At 47.4% G+C, this 16,180-nt stretch overlaps 6 protein-coding genes across 6 annotated transcripts; 3 read left to right on the plus strand and 3 right to left on the minus strand.

The window, feature by feature from the left end:
• Positions 1 to 261: 261 nt before the first annotated feature.
• On the plus strand, positions 262 to 1,365 carry FMAN_08503 (uncharacterized protein; the record flags this gene model as incomplete). The annotated part of the gene is made up of 1 exon (XM_041835196.1): positions 262 to 1,365. The coding sequence occupies one exon, from the start codon at positions 262 to 264 to the stop codon at positions 1,363 to 1,365; it is 1,104 nt and encodes a 367-aa protein (XP_041685384.1).
• An 827-nt stretch (positions 1,366 to 2,192) lies between these two features.
• On the plus strand, positions 2,193 to 5,863 carry FMAN_08502 (uncharacterized protein; the record flags this gene model as incomplete). Its single annotated transcript, XM_041835198.1, has 3 exons — positions 2,193 to 3,174; positions 3,240 to 4,104; positions 4,162 to 5,863. The coding sequence occupies 3 exons, from the start codon at positions 2,193 to 2,195 to the stop codon at positions 5,861 to 5,863; spliced, it is 3,549 nt and encodes a 1,182-aa protein (XP_041685385.1).
• A 983-nt stretch (positions 5,864 to 6,846) lies between these two features.
• Positions 6,847 to 7,825, minus strand: FMAN_08501 (uncharacterized protein; the record flags this gene model as incomplete). The annotated part of the gene is made up of 2 exons (XM_041835199.1): positions 6,847 to 7,629; positions 7,679 to 7,825. The coding sequence occupies 2 exons, from the start codon at positions 7,823 to 7,825 to the stop codon at positions 6,847 to 6,849; spliced, it is 930 nt and encodes a 309-aa protein (XP_041685386.1).
• Positions 7,826 to 9,366: 1,541 nt separating this feature from the next.
• FMAN_08500 (uncharacterized protein) lies at positions 9,367 to 12,062 on the minus strand (the record flags this gene model as incomplete). Its single annotated transcript, XM_041835200.1, has 3 exons — positions 9,367 to 10,993; positions 11,054 to 11,697; positions 11,757 to 12,062. 3 exons carry the CDS (start codon positions 12,060 to 12,062, stop codon positions 9,367 to 9,369), a joined length of 2,577 nt encoding a protein of 858 aa, XP_041685387.1.
• Positions 12,063 to 13,444: 1,382 nt separating this feature from the next.
• FMAN_08499 (uncharacterized protein) lies at positions 13,445 to 14,877 on the plus strand (the record flags this gene model as incomplete). The annotated part of the gene is made up of 2 exons (XM_041835201.1): positions 13,445 to 13,636; positions 13,684 to 14,877. 2 exons carry the CDS (start codon positions 13,445 to 13,447, stop codon positions 14,875 to 14,877), a joined length of 1,386 nt encoding a protein of 461 aa, XP_041685388.1.
• A 101-nt stretch (positions 14,878 to 14,978) lies between these two features.
• Positions 14,979 to 16,150, minus strand: FMAN_08498 (uncharacterized protein; the record flags this gene model as incomplete). The annotated part of the gene is made up of 7 exons (XM_041835202.1): positions 14,979 to 15,084; positions 15,141 to 15,307; positions 15,360 to 15,462; positions 15,514 to 15,672; positions 15,720 to 15,857; positions 15,904 to 15,997; positions 16,048 to 16,150. The coding sequence occupies 7 exons, from the start codon at positions 16,148 to 16,150 to the stop codon at positions 14,979 to 14,981; spliced, it is 870 nt and encodes a 289-aa protein (XP_041685389.1).
• Positions 16,151 to 16,180: the final 30 nt, after the last annotated feature.

Here is a 16,180-nt window from a genome sequence, read left to right on the forward strand (position 1 = left end):
ACCATGATGCAGAGTCATAGCAGACTTTGAGTCGCGTCATCATGACTCCAAACATCCCTGTCTCATCGTAAACACCACGGCACAATTATACGCAGCATTAACAATTGCATCATAAAGCCATCAATGGGACAGCAGTAGGTATGTTCTATAATAACAAAAAATGATAAATAGGTAACCTGATCTCTGTCTTGGTATTTCCGCCAAGCTTCTTTATACTTATCTTTTCCGCAAGGCCAAGTACTTTCCTCGGAGGCTGTATACATGGACAAAGCACTGCAAACCGGCCTTTCAGCAGGCATGTCCGCTGTGTCAGGCTTCCACTCCAAGAAGCCCAATTGGGCAGACCCCGAAACTGCCGGCGCCAACGTCCTTTCTACATCATATTGCCCCCAACCCAGCACTCGCGTGGAGTTTCCGAGTGCTCAAAAGCCCGTGAAGGCTTCGCATATCTGTATTGGGGCTTGGTCGTGGGGCGATAAGTCGACTTGGCAATGGGATGAAAAAGAACTACCCCAGGTCATGTTGGCTTGGAAGACGCTTTATGAGGCTGGCATCAACTTCATTGACACTGCTGAAGCTTATGGTAATGGAGAGAGTGAGAGGATAATCGGAGAACTAGTTAAGGATATCCCTCGCGAGACCATTGTCATACAGACGAAATATTTCAGCACTCCTCTCAAGGCTGCTAACTTCATTCATCCTGTCGATGCGCCCGTTAAGAGTCTCAAGGCCAGTCTTCATCGCATGAACCTCGAATACGTAGATATCTATCTGGTTCATGGACCGATCCATCCGCAGAGCATCGCAACTATAGCTGAGGGAATGGCTCAATGCGTTGAACAAGGCCTTGCGCACTCGATTGGAGTAGCCAACTATGACGTTGAAGACGTTCAAAAGATCAACGATGAGCTTGCCAAGTTCAACATCCCTCTCGCGACAAACCAATGCGAGTACAACATTCTCCGTCGCTACCCTGAGCTCACCGGCAATATCGAGAAGTGCAAATCTAGCGGCATGATATTCCAGTCATATTCATCGCTTGCCCAGGGCCGACTGACTGGCAAGTACACTAAGGACAACCCGCCACCCAAATCACACCGATTCAGCAGCTATAAAATGGAGGATCTTGAACCTGTACTTGAGACTTTGGAGAGGGTTGCTGAGAGACGGCGCAAGAGCATCGCCGCTGTCGCGTTGAACTATAATATCAGCAAGGGAGTCCTGCCAGTCGTTGGAATCAGAAACGTTGAGCAGGCGAAATGTGCTATAGAGGCGCTTGGATGGAGGCTTACGGATAGTGAAATTGTTGAGATTGATAAGGTCAGCATTGTTGGAGACAAGACTGTGCTTTGGCAGCAAGGCTAGGTTCTTGGGCCCCAAGCTGGACTGGCAGTCAGGAATAGTACTGTTTGACTCATCAGTCCGTGATAATAAAGAATAATCAAGGGGAATGGATATGAAGCTTCTCCAACACATTTCGACACCACCAAAAGCGTTTGACCTCCAGGTTATAATTGATGTCAAGGCCTCGTTGCATATTCGCTGAATTTGCTCCGATGTTAATTAGCTGTTGATCAAATTTGCCAAGGGGGCTTATAGTAGTGACAGAGTTTAATTGAAATGAAAGTGCCAAGATGCAGCATATAGTATGCAAAGTATGTCTTTTCCCACCTAAATTTAGCTACTGTTTCAAGTCCTCCTGATGTAACAGGCTTGACTCGCTGACTTCCCCTCTGGTACGCTCTATCAGCCGCTCTGCCTTACTGACTCTTTAGGGAATGCTCTGCGACGTCTTCTTAGTGGCTAGTTCTTTGAAAACGAAAAGGCATTTGCTGCAGTAGCGGCAGCAGACAACGAAGCTCGCAGCAAGTCCGCCCAAAGTAATTGGTTGAGGGGCAATTTCACAATGCCGGCAATAATGCGGTCAGAGTTTCAGCTGGAGTGATCGCCAGTCATGCTACTGAGTTAAGCGCCCAGTAACGCCATATTATGCAGGCTCGGACAAAATCCAGGGCTGTGCTTACGTGCCGGCGGTAAACAAGAATCAGGCTGCGATACATTCCTTACCGCCATTCTTTGATCATATAACATATATTGCTCACAGATTGTATCGTGTCTTGTCAAAAGATCACAGAGCGCCATTCAGCAGCATACACACCGTTGTCACTCCAGTGATAGCAAAGTAGCACACTATGCCCGAGGTTGAGGAATATACAATTGGTTGGATCTGCGCTTTGACCAAAGAGCTCATTGCAGCCAAAGCCTTCCTCGATGTTCTTCACGATCCTGTTGACAACGCAGCCATCAACGATGACAACAATTACACGCTGGGTAGCATCGGAAAACACAATGTGGTCATTGCAGTCTTGCCGTACGGGCAATACGGTCTTGTCAATGCCGCGGCTGCCCTGAAAGATATGACCAGGACTTTTTCCAACCTGCGAGCTGTCCTCATGGTCGGAATTGGTGGCGGCGTCCCCGGCACTAAGGATATCCGCCTGGGTGACATCGTTGTTGGATCTGTAGGTCGAAACAACAGCGGTGTCATCCAGTACGACTATGGGAAGGCAGTCCAAGGCGAGGAATTCGCCATTGCTGGTCACTTGAACCAGCCGCCTGTGGCATTCCTAACAGCTATGAGTGCTCTGCACGCTACGTATGAAATGGAAGGTCACAACATTGAGAGCAATATCGATAAGATCCTTCGAAAGTACAAGCGGCTGGAGAAGAAATACAAGCGGCCCGCTGCTTCTACCGATCGATTGTACGAAGCAAATTGTTTCCATGAAGGGGGCGAGGGTATTGACTGCAACGAGTTTTGCAGTGATGACAAGCTTGTGCGCAGAGACGAACGAGGCGACGACGAAGACAATCCTGCTATTCATTGCGGCCTGATAGCATCTGGAAATTCTTTGATGAAAGATGCGCTTCTACGCGATAAGCTCGCAGCGAAACATGGTATCTTGTGCTTTGAGATGGAAGCTGCAGGGTTGATGAATCACTTCCCGTGCGTGGTCATCAGAGGAATCTGTGACTATGCTGATTCGCATAAGAATGATCAATGGCAGGAGTATGCGGCGATGGTGGCAGCAGCATACACAAAGGACTTGCTCCTTCAGGTTGCTCCAAGCAGTATGCTCAAGGAGAAACGGATTGAAACTCTTCTGGGACAACGTGAGTACTTGAGCGGTTTTGTAATAGCTGAGATATGACGTCTTGAAGCTGATAGTAAGTAACAGTGAACGACAAGGTTGAGAACATTCACCAGATAGCCACTGACAGCAACCGTAACATTATATCTCTCTCGTCCAGCATTCGAGATGATGCTATATCGAGATGGCTGAATCCATCTGATCCCTCGGTCGATCACAACAAGGCTCGTCAAACATGTCACTCAGGCACTGGGGAGTGGTTGTTAAAAAGCCCCCAATATCTCACTTGGAAGTCTAGAGCCAATTCTTTCCTCTGGCTATCTGGGAACTCCGGTACAGGGAAGACCATTCTGAGCTCGACAGTCATTGAAGATATAAGAAACAGCTCTCATTGCGGACTTCGCAACTGCGCAGTACTTTACTTCTACATTACGTTCACCGACACCCAAAAACAGTCTATTGAAGCTATTCTTCGATCTCTGATCCATCAGCTTTACCGCAGCCGGTCAGAATCCCGGCATCCGATCACTACAATATATTCGGAATGTGGCAGAGGGAGTAGCCAACCGAGTATAGAACAGCTGAAATCCACCTTTCGCGATATGCTGTTGACTACGGCAGAAGTCTTCGTTTTGATTGATGCGTTAGACGAATACAAGAACCGGAGCATCCAGCGTGATGAGCTATTAATCTGGATAGAAAGTATTCGTAACGGACCAACCAACACCCATCTCCTCGTTACAAGCCGTTCTGAACATGATATTAAGACTTCTATCGAAACATGGGCGATTCCTGAAACTATCATGTCTCTCAAAACAGACAGTGTGGGTAGAGATATCTCTGAGTATGTTCGTGATGTCGTGGCCAACTCGACGAGCTTTCGCCGCTGGCACGGGCATACATCAACCCAGGATCACATCGTTCACGCCCTGACAGCGAAGGCAGGTGGAGTGTACAGTACCCAATGATCACCATCCCACATATCGAAAGGCTAATGATTATGTACAAGTTTCCGTTGGGTGGCCCTACAATTAGAGCGCTTAAAAGACTGCATCAACAAAGAGGAAGTCAACATGATCCTTGAGACTCTTCCAGCTTCGCTTCAAGAGACATACTACCAAATAATAAACGATCTCACAGATACTAGAAGGAAGTATGTCATTCGAATCCTTCAGTTTCTAGCATATTCGGACATCCCACTCGAGCTTGAAGCGGCTGTCGATGTTCTTGCCATAAATCTTACAGCATCACCCGGATCACGATTCGTCATGAAGGAACGTATGCCATTACCAGCTGAAATATCTTCACTTTGTTCTACGCTATTTGTCGCGGTTTCTTGGAACAGTGGTCCAGTTCTCGGTAGAAGGTACGATGCGGCATCAGTACTACAATTAGCCCATTCATCTGTGAAAGAGTTCATATCTTCCTGTCCCAGGACCGAGTTCGGCGGGTTGTTGACTGAGCCCACCCCAAGTTCGACGATCAGTGAAATTTGCCTGGTATATTTTTTGGAAATGGACTATATCTTACCCAATGAAGAGTTGAAGAGGACGTACCACTTCATGCCAGTAGCTGTGGACCGTTGGTTGCACGAGGCCTCCCGTCGCAAGTCAAGTCTCAACAGGTTCACACATTTATCAATGGAGCTCTTTTCGAACAGCTTACTTTTCAATCGTTGGCGTACACTTGTTGAGGATAGGTTATATGAAACACGTCCTTGGCACATTCATCGTTTACAACGGCAGGATCAGCTATTTTACGCAAGCTGGTCTGGGGACGAAAGCTGTGTCAACAAGCTACTAGATCCAAGCCTCATAGGGAATACCACAAGGTGGAAGCTCAACCCTGCCATGCATATTGCCGCCGAGTTTGGCCATTTGGAGACTGTTGCGCTTCTAATTCGGAAAGGCGCTGATGTGAACGCCGAGGGAAAAGACAACAATGTCCTTTGTACTGCTGTCATAGCTGGCCACCTGGATGTTGTCGCATTTCTGGCTAAGGAAGGCGCCGATCTCGACGCCCGACAATCATGGGTTGACAATGCTCTTGAACTCGCCTGTAGATTTGGCCGCTTGGATATCATAGAACTTTTGATCAAGCAAGGTGCTGATGTCAAACCTCAGTCTAATGCCCTTAGCCATGCCTGTTTGGGTGACGATTTGAATATTGTCAAGCTTATAGTGGACAAAGGTGCTGATGTCAACACCGGCCTTGGAAGTGCCTGCAGCAATGGCCGATTGAATATCGTCATATTCTTACTCGAAAAAGGTGCTGAAATTAATGTCCGAGGAAGAGAAGACGTTACTGGCCTTCAACTTGCTTACAGGTATGGCCACTTGGATATTGTTGAGCACCTTTTGGAGAAGGGTGCTGATATCAATGCCCAAGGAAGCTATGGCAGCAGTACCCTTCACTATGCCTGTAGCTTTGGCAATTTAAACATTGTTAAGCATCTAGTAGAGAAGGGTGCTAGTATAAATGTCCAAGGAGGTCTCTTTGGCACTGCTCTTTGTGTCGCCTCCCTGAGGGGCAACTTAAATATCGTCAGATATCTAGTGCAGAAAGGTGCCGATGTAAATGCTCCAGGGGGGCATTTTGATAACGCATTGCAAGCTGCTATCAGCAGTGAGGAATACGAAACAGCCGAGTTCCTTCAAAATCATAAAGCCAGTCCTAAGTACGTTCATATGCTAAACACTGACCATCGTTAAGAGCGCTATCGTCATTAATGATATAATCTTGTACTTAATGGCAAATCTAAGCCCGATATTTAAAGTGCCGCTAGAAAGCCGTCACTTCATTTGATTACATGAGGAACACGCTTTTCTGAATTAGCTCTACTTCAACGCGACTCCCCGCTGACTGTAATATCTTAGACAACGTTAATATGCCTCATTTTTCGCTTATCGCGATCGTTTTACAACCATGATTGATATCTACTGGAACATAGGGCTGGTCCTGGATTTTGGCGCGCTCAAGGCAGCGTTTTCTCGCTGTCATGGGTTTAAGGAACAGGTGTACTCAACTAGAAAGGACTCCGTTCTAGAGCCTAAATATAGTGTAAGGACTAAGAAAAACTGTTTTCATGTAATAGCGTGTCGAGTGTACTGCGTGGTGGTTTTTAATCGTGTCTCTATCGAGAGCCGGGGCTTCTGTGAATGCAATAGTGGCTGTGCAACTTACCCCGTGTTTAATAGTAAACAATGCGTGGCTTAACAAAATCAATGGTTGCTGTCTAAGGTTCACCACTAAATGTGGAGCTTCAAGATAAAGCTGAAAGTAGCAAAGCATATCCCATAGCTATTGCCGTCGGCTCGAGCTTTTAAATGCTCTGCAAGTTTGCTCCATCGACTATTAATATATTCACAGAGTCAAGGGAGCTACCCAAGTTGTGAGAGCACAAGCTTTTACGCATTTATGGAACAAATAATGATCTAAGTCGTTAATGTACTAGTTGGCGGATCCCCTGCTAAGATTGCTTTCATTTGCTCCCTGGAAGACGACTTCCTTTGATCAGCTATCAACGGCAGCTACGGTATTAAGTAGACAAGCACGTCTCTTTCCGAATAAAGGATACAGAGAATGAAACTTCACATACTTACTTATTAAGAGCCTAGAAAGCAGCCCGGCGTATCTTAAACAAGAAATGACCAAATGAGGACCTCCCCGTATCAAGACCCCCAGCAATCATGATTCACTTCAGCCAACCTCCGTGCTGCAGCCAGTTTGCACACTCCTCACCAAGCTCTTTCTTCGCCCTCTCCTCATAGGCCTTACAATCCTCCTGAGACAGTACATCCTTCCACCTCGAGTTAGTTCCCTTGTACACAAAGTCCTTCGCGCCGTTCTCCCAAGCAACCTCAGCCTGAGGCGGCGCCGCGAGATGCGCATGCTCTTTCATCCAATCAAACGTAGAATGTTCAACGACATTTTTGGACTTATCCTCCGGCAGATCCGGAATCTCGAGAAACTTCGCGATCCGCTTAATCCCTCCTTCGAGATCATACTTGAGATCGTTGAAGTGAACAAGAAGGAGATTCGGTTGGTCCCGATGCTCCCACCATCCACGAATATGACTCCAGAAAGGCCAACCAATGGAACTTGGCATATCATCTTTTACAAGCTGATCGAAAATGTCCTTGGGGTTCTCACTCGGTCGTTTAGGAAGTTGGCCCTCATAACCCGTGTTCTCGAAAAAGCTGTAGAAAGTGTCTGTAGCGCGATACATATGATTATGGATGCTCCAAACCATATCACGGCCATCGCGCGCAATGAAGATATACTTGGCTTGGGGATTCCAGACGAGGGCGTCAAGAGGAAGATGTGTCTTAAGGAAGCGACGGTGCGTTTGGGATTCAATTAGTCCTAGCATTGCTTCCTTGGGGACGATGCGCAGGTCGACCCATGGCGAGAGGGCGCCTGCGGGGACGGTTGGGTCACCTTGGTGAAGCAGTTGTGAGACGATCTGTTGAACCCACTAATGGCCCTGTTAGCTCCATGCTGAGAGAAATGGGTGAGTCGCTTACAGTTGTGCCTGACTTGGCATAAGTCGTGATGATGATATCATCGGGTCTGAACTTGACGTCGTTCCAGATAGATGACTCCATGTGATGGTTGCTCTCCTCACGAGTCTTCACCGGCATATTGCCGTTGGTTCCATTGGTAGTAGCCATGTTCGTTGGTCTGATAGGTAAGAAAGCGAGCTTGTTCAACAAACATCAAGCAACTCCTCTTTCACATGGCCAACAGACCTCTCTTATACGCGCCAACTCAACATTTTCCAAGTTCTCGTTTCCCCGTCGGATGCATGTAAGACCAAAGGATCTTCAACCCTGCTCCCCGGGTCTCGGAACCAAAGTCTCACGAAAAAACTCCATTCACACTGGAACTCGCTGACAATCATCCACCGACAGCCCGAACCACGGTTCAAAAAGGTAAAGATCGTCGTAAGCTTCGTCACATGGGATGGTGTTGATGCCAAGCTAATGTGCCAAAAAGGGCCATTGCAGCGCTGTCGATAACTGATTCAGGGCTGCGGAGTAAAAATTAGCCCGTTTATGACGTAGTTTGCGAAGCCAAGTGTGAAAACGGACCCCGAATGTTGAAGGCTAGCTATTAATCGGCCAATAGTCTCTGGAAAGCATCTCAATGGTTGCCGCATAGGCCTTGGAAATGTCTCCCTTATGGGCTTTCTTTGGGTAAAGCTTTCTTGTGATGCACGATGGTTGACTGGTTAATATGTTATTTGTGCATATCCAGCCATTTATACGTGCCAGGTAATAGTAGAGGGCTGTGACGGGCTTACTATTCGGGGCCGCGAGAATTGCAATGAAGGACAGGCTGCCTCGCCGGTTCCGATTACATTGACCCTTGCCGATATGCCGCTCAAGTCACCGCCCCTCTGGATTTTGGGCCTTTTGCACGACGGTCAGCATCGTGAGGTGGATCCAGGTAAGACCGTTCGCTGGTTCCCAGACACCGGTGAACTCGCTAAGAGCTAGCGCTCACTAGCCCCCTGAAGCCTCGTGCACTCTTCTCAGATCCAGATCTACAAAGTGACTTGGTTTGATGCACTCTTTACTCGTGTCGCCGAAATGCATTCGCTTCACTCCTCATGCTAAGGGAAGCATCGGTTTGACAGCAAGTAGTCGCAGACGCCAGTAGGTGGTGTTGGAATTTTGTGTGTAATATGTCAGCATACGTTATCCGAAGTTGCGAGAATTACTCCCCACCTGATAAGCTAGTGCTGATCTTACAGAGGGGATGCTGAGATCAGCCGGGTAGGGCTGAACCGCGCACTGTCACCGAGAGCCGGGATTTCGAATTCTCATCACTGTAGCCCGATTGTTGAACCATTGATATGTACTAGAAAACCCTTGAGATATCCTTCAAACCTCTATCCTTTGAAATGTCAATTTCGTCTGGATGTGATGCCATGGGGCCAAGAATATGATTGCAATGCAAAACAAAGTCTATATCAAGATGTTGGTTTCATCTTATTAACAGGATAACCAGGGCTGGCGTGTTCTCGCGCACGCGTCTTTATCCAAAATCAGCCAAGGTGTCAGAAGCACGTTGAAAATACTGGTCTATTAGATACAATTCCCAAGTATGCAGAAAGTACACACAGTGTTATATGGTTCTTACTATGAGAATACCTATAATATTATGTGAAAGTAGATTCTATATTATACTATATACTTTCAATATCTATCTAAATAAAATGTATCTCCTTATGTTCTGCATTCTCTCTTACCAGCCCTTCTAACATAGGTTTCCATTTTATAGTTTCCTTAATACTGCTAAACTTAGGGTGTACATCTTTGAGGTCCAGTGGAAAAGCCTTATCTAAGATCAATTGATCTTCTTTCAACGCTATAAGAAGACGGTCATAATCCTTAAAGAATCTCTCCAATTCACCTGGATAGATTGAAAGGTCATCTTCAGCCCATCTCACCTCGCCGTTTGCTAGTTGATCGAGTAGGGCCTGAAGATGGTGCAGGCTCTGAAGAATAGGCCTGCTCCCTGTAATCGTCCCAAACACTCCTCCCAACTCACGCGACTTCTCCATAAGATCTTCTAGACCATTCTTCACATCCTGAGAAAATTTATACCACTGAATGCGAACGTGGTCTGACACCTGCAAGGCACTCTTTGTCCATTCTTGAACTGTAGTATGTAAGGCATAAGCCTTATCCCAGAAGTTCACGAGATTTGGAAGTTGCTTCTGTAGCTCTGAGTCACCTTCCAACATATTCCTAGCTCCCAAGGCTAAGAAAGGAATCCAGCTTCTCCAACTTGGGTGCATCGTCTCGGGTTTGTCTTCACGGGCATAGCTGCAACTTTGGCCCTGGATTGATGCAACGTGGCCTGCGTCTTCTGGGTCTGACCTTGTGAGTTCGAATACTTGATTCCTCCACTTCGATATGAAATGAATCATTTCCACTGTAAGAGGTTCGAACTCTAGGTAGCGATGCAGGTCATCCGACTTGAGGATCCCCGTGGGGCTGGGCTCAGGTGTTGGACATACTATAGCTGCGACACAAGAGCCGATCAGGCGATATTTCCGGATATCAGAAGTCGGCTGCGCCAAGAACAAAGCAGTGCACCCCTCGACCCGGATCAAATAAACATCTGCGTTGGAGACTGTACACTTCAATGCCCATGCAAGACTCCTAATGGCAAGTTTGACACCATCCTTCAGATTCCAGAACCCTGTGAAATACTCGCCGTCTGCCCATTGATCAAGCTCCCAGCGAACAGTAAGAACAGACTCAAGTGAATAATCGAGCCGTAAAACTGTCTCTATCCTGGTTGCAAGAAAGCCTGATTTAGCGTCTACCATCTTACAAGATTTTGCTCCTCGGTCGCACACTGAGTTCCCGTCATGAGGCCAGCCATCTATGATCCGTATTGTACAACGGTCAAAAAGTGCTTGCCGCTTAAGAAGACATTTGCTGTCTAATTCAATCTGTTCGACTTGTCTGTAGATGTCTTCAGAAGCATGAACCGGTACATCTGTATCCCAAAAAGGGACCCAAGACGGAATGCCATAGTCACTGTTGCAATATTGGTGGTCTTTAACAAACCAGTTCCTAGCCCAGTAGGGGTTGGCGTGCTGAATGATATCGCAACAATGGCTCTTTTGCATCAGATATGCAGCGACTCCAGTGTAAACCTCACGGACCGTCAATTCGTAGTCAGGACTGAGCTCTGAAGCCTGATCGTTGCTAATAAGACCTAGCAACCCAAATATCTTGTCACGTAGGTCTGTGACACGACAGATACTGGTTGCAGCAAGAAGACCTCTCAGGTCCAAGGGGGCTTGCTCTGTGTTGGACCTGGTCTTCCCAACAAATCGAACCCACGAAGGAACATTAACACCTCGTTAGTGCAGCTGCGACATGGACTCGTTTGTAACATGGAGTGAGACCTCTCCGCAATGTATAGTAATGGATTGAGCGAGGAGAAGCTCTTGGACAACCCATAACCGAGCGAAGTAGGGTCTTCCGAAGAATTTGTTGAGACTGGAGATGGTGCTGGTTTTCCGACGAGACAATACGTCACAAATGCCATTCACTTGAATATCATGTAACAAATCCATGGCTTCCGTCCCTGTCGAGTCGTCTCCACACTCCATCTCTCCTACGTATGCATGAACAGCAGTAGCTTTGGAGTATATGGTCTTCATCAAGCCGACCTGGTGTGACCTCTCTGACGGAGATAACTGGTTGATGCATATGGAATCGACCCATAGTAGAACTGAGTGGTATTCCTGGCGCAGGCTCCGTAAGGCCCGATCACAGTTCCGTGTAATGCGCATAACCTTCTGCTCTTTATCAAGGAATATCAGATTTGAAGGTGAGGCATCACCCCGATCATCTGCCCAGGTATAGGACAGGGCTAAGTATAGAGGACACGTTTCTTGCTCCCACGATACTTGGAAAATCCGCCCGCTGAGTGTATCGAGCCTGCTGCCGGGGGATAGTTCCAGTAGTCGAATCCAGGAGCCCTTGGGTAGATCAGAGTAGACGTAAGGGTTTCTCTATCCAAATGGATTAGCATATTCATATTGATCGTTTATGAGGGCAAGTAATGTCCTACCTCTCTTTGAGCTGAGCTTTGAAACGAAGTCTGCACATTTGGACGGTAGCTGTAGAATTCCTTATCTCCTGTCGCTGCCTTCACAAGGGTCGCTTCGCTAGTCTCGGAGTATTGAACACAATGGGGCCATGACAATGGCTGAATTTCAGCTCTGAGCCAGCCTGCCCAAGGATCGACCTGTTGCTTTTGTTGTGATAATTCAACGTCCTCGACTAATCCGCAAGAGAGACAGGTCCTCATGAACGCGTCGCTGGCCGGTAGCAACATAAAGTCATGCCTTTTGCAACTTTGTTCTTGCTGGTCCATAGCGACAAACTCGAGATGGGTGACTGTGCTTATTCGAGGTTGCGACGTTTGCTGGTCTGGGAAATGAGGGGAATTTAATGCAAAGGAGTGCGGCTGTGTCAGACGAGGCAGACTTGATTTCGCACTTACTGCATGATTCCCATCCTGCCTCCAGCCCCCACTAAATGACACGGCGATCCAATATACAACAGTCGAAGCAAGGCAGAGTAGCTTGACGGTGATTTTCGGTCAATATATCTGGTTAGGATGCTACTAGAGAGGGCATGAGCATCTAGGTGCGACGAGATGCAGCATGCACTGATTGGTTGGCCAGCAGCCTCTTACCTAGCTAGGCTTAGCATTGCTGAGATCGCTGATCTTCTCGTTTCGACAAAGACTTTTTATCTGTACCTTTAAAACAGGATATCGTATGGAAAATGTCATAGAGTGGTTTGTCATAGAGTGGTTTACATTGCCATCTCACATGCATAGGAATTGGCCTGTTTGCGTAATGTGGCGCATGAGTAAGCCTGGCAAAATAGTCAGCTAGCAGGCTTTCAACCCAGCACAGCCTCAACATCATAGAGGATAGACAAATGACATAGACTACAGTTATCGCGAGGCATTGTCTTGGAGTTACAGAGCCTAAAAGGCAGTACATTCGCGACGAACCATTGCTATGCTAACAGCTCAATTTTCGCTTGACTGGTCGACAGCTGCCGGAATGTCGCTGCAGCAATTGCGAGAGACAACCATTAATCTGGATGAGTTTAATTAAATATCGGGCGAGCCTATCATTCACTATCTAGATTGCTTTGCTACCCATTTCATACCTTATTCTATTCCATCGGACCAATTACCTTCCGTTTGCAGTTCAATTTCGACCTGATAATACTGTCTTCCCACTTAGTGATTGAGGTCAAGCAGCTAGTTTCTGGTCATAACCATAATTCCAATGCTATCGTGGCAATAAAATGTCATACAAGTCATACCTGGAGACAATGTTGTACTTGTCCAAGGAAGAATAGTTGTATCCAAGTCATGTCGGCAACCCACCAGAGATTAGATCTAAGGTTTAATGGCAAGATACCCTGTCTCTACCACATGGGCAACGGACAAAACACTCTATTTTTAATTATCATCGTTTTATTTGCTCGGTGACTCACATTGAATCCTTCCATTCTTCAAAATCGCTTATTGGCTCAGTCTGGAAGCTTCTTAACATTCCGGGAATAGCGTCACTTCTCCACCAACGGACATTTTCAAGTCCGCCGCGCCCTCTGACAACTTTGCTGACATAAAACAACCCCGTGAGATTCGGTTTGGTGAGTATTTCTTTGACATTCTCCTCCAGGTACATATTAACTTCGCATCGTACCTATCACTTTGTCTGATCTTTCAAAATGGCGGTCCCTCAGAGACATACCCCTCCAATTGAAGAGTTGCGCCAATTCTACGTCGGCAAAAACATCCACGATGTTCCCAAGCCCGCCGTAATACTAGACAGAGCTAGAGTCAATCGTCATTGCCAGTCCATGCTCAACACTATTGAAACTCTCGGTCTTGGCTTTCGAGCGCATGTCAAGACTCATAAGGTCAGATACACCACGTTCGCATAAGTCCCCACGCTAACAAGTTTCAGACAATAGAGGCAACACGACTACAAATCGGCCATGGAAGCGGTGATGTCAAGCTCATTGTATCAACCCTTGCAGAGATCGAGCATCTCCTACCTCTTCTCAAGGAGTATAGAAATGCAGGTCGGCGTCTTGATATCCTCTACGGCCTTCCTTTACCCCGCTCGCAAATCTCACGACTAGCAGCACTTGGCTCGGAGTTGGGGCAAGGAAGTATCTCTGTTCTTATTGATCACCCATCACAGCTTGAATCTGTGAAGCTATTCTCGCAACATGCCAAGTTTCCCGCCAGAGTGTTCCTCAAGGTCGACACGGGATATCATCGTGCAGGATTACCACCAACAGCTATGAACAAGAACGGTCTCATCGAGGCACTTGCACAGCTTGAGGCCAATGGTGAGGCTGAGTTGCTCGGACTGTACTCCCATAGTAGTTTAAGCTACAAGGACACAACTGCCGAGCAAGCCATGGCGAACCTTGAAGGAGAGATTCAGGGCTGCCTTGATGCAGTCAACGCCCATGCTCAGCTCTTCTCCAAGGACAAAGAGCTCATCATCAGCGTTGGGGCATCTCCCCAGGTAACAGCAGTTGAAAACCTGGTTACGTCACAAGGGGACTTGCCACCAGCAGCTCAGTCTCTACGTAAGTCAATTCAAGCTGTTACGACGGGGAATCCTGGTGGACTTCAGACCATGCTCGAGCTTCACGCTGGTGTATACTCCGTCCTCGATATGCAACAAGTCTCGACCAACTCGAGGAGAGAGCTTGGGTCCTTTGAAGAGGAGATTGCTATTTCCATCATCGCTGAAGTTTGCAGTGTCTACAACGACAATGAGAGATCGCAGCCAGAAGCATTAGTTGCTGTTGGATGTCTTGGACTTGGCCGCGAACCGTGTGCCGCATACCCAGGTTGGGGAGTCATCAGTCAATCGTCTTATAAGAAGGCATCTGATAATGGTAGACGTTTAATCATTGATAGAATCAGCCAGGAACATTCCATCGCGGCATGGGAACACGCTGACGGCGAGGATGCGTCCTCTTTACCCACGGTTCCGTTGGAGGTTGGACAGGATGTCGTCATTTTCCCGAACCATGCTTGCGTTGCCGGGGCATTATATGGCTGGTACCTTGTCGTCGACTCATCAGAGGGAGATGCGACTAAGATTGTTGACGTATGGGTTAGAGCTAGCGGGTGGTAGAGACGAATAGATATGAATTCGATCTAATTCGATGAGCTCTCAGTCTAATGATCACGGTTTACGAAACACCCTTCTCGTGATTCTGTGTCCTTCCCAGTCTCCTATTCGTTCAGACTATCTTCAAAGAGCTTCTGTAACCTCGCGCCTTCGCTATCAGCAACCTGTCCATGCGTCCTGGTACTTCCATGAGGATGATAAGGATAGGGGCTAAACTTGTCAGCTACATGCAATATTGACATCGTGCCACGAAAGGTTCTACTTACCCATATTCCGGCACAAACGTGATAAGATCACTATCTTTGCTTCGCGCCTTGACAATGCGCAGCCAGAGCCTCTCGAAGAACTCTCGCTCCTCCTTGAACACATGATCATCAGGTTCGGGGCACTGAGAGGACTGAGTCGTTCCAATACGGGCATGGATATGGGTAACCTAGATACGAAGTGAGTGATGGCATAAGTCTATTGAGCAGAACGTTTCGTACTCTTGGGATGAGAAGATCAAGAATCTCCTTATCTTCCTCACCAAGGTCCAGAAGTCTTTCGCAGACGACAACCCAGTGAGAGACATCTGCCGTTACTCGAAGCCTTGCGCCAGGTCAGCCTACGACCGCGAAAACCATCATTGTATGAACTTACTCTGGAACCTTGGGCAAGATATACTTGGCAGCATATGGCGTGAACAATGACCTATTGCGATGCGTTTCGTGACTAACGAGGCCCGTAAGTCTCAGTTCCTTGTCGATGGCAAGGGTCTTCTTGTAGAAGTAGACTGATTCGTCGAGACTCCAGTAATCTCTACTCTCGTAAGCCTTGAATGGAACCCTCAGGAATATTAGACTCACCCTCCGGATTGGGCGTTGATCTTGACAGGCTTCAAGATCTTTGCACGCTCGAGGTTATCCCGGTAAATATCGAGGTGGACATCTGGCGTGAGATCTTTCGGTCGGCCGCCAACGTATCCCGCCCATGCAGTATGCAGTCTTACGAAAGTAAGCCATCGTCGTAGACTTCTCATGAGCAACTTACAGCACAGTGGCTTCTAGGCCAACGTCATCTAAGATCTTTCGCAACTGCTGAAGGTTGTCGGCATCACGATCTGTGATATCGACTTCAACACCAGCTACATCACGTTAGTATCTGCATGCACCATGTTCTGCACGTGAAACTCACCGTAGCCTTGCTTCTTGAGATCAGGAAACCATGGGATCCAGTTCTCAAAGTCCTTTCCAGACTCGACGCCCCAGACTGTTCGGAATCGCTTGATGACAACCATTTTGACGTCTGGAGGCAGGTAACGTCTTGA

The sequence above is a fragment of the Fusarium mangiferae genome (genome assembly GCF_900044065.1).
Source record: "Fusarium mangiferae strain MRC7560 genome assembly, contig: FMAN_scaffold009, whole genome shotgun sequence".
NCBI classification, from domain to species: domain Eukaryota; kingdom Fungi; phylum Ascomycota; class Sordariomycetes; order Hypocreales; family Nectriaceae; genus Fusarium; species Fusarium mangiferae.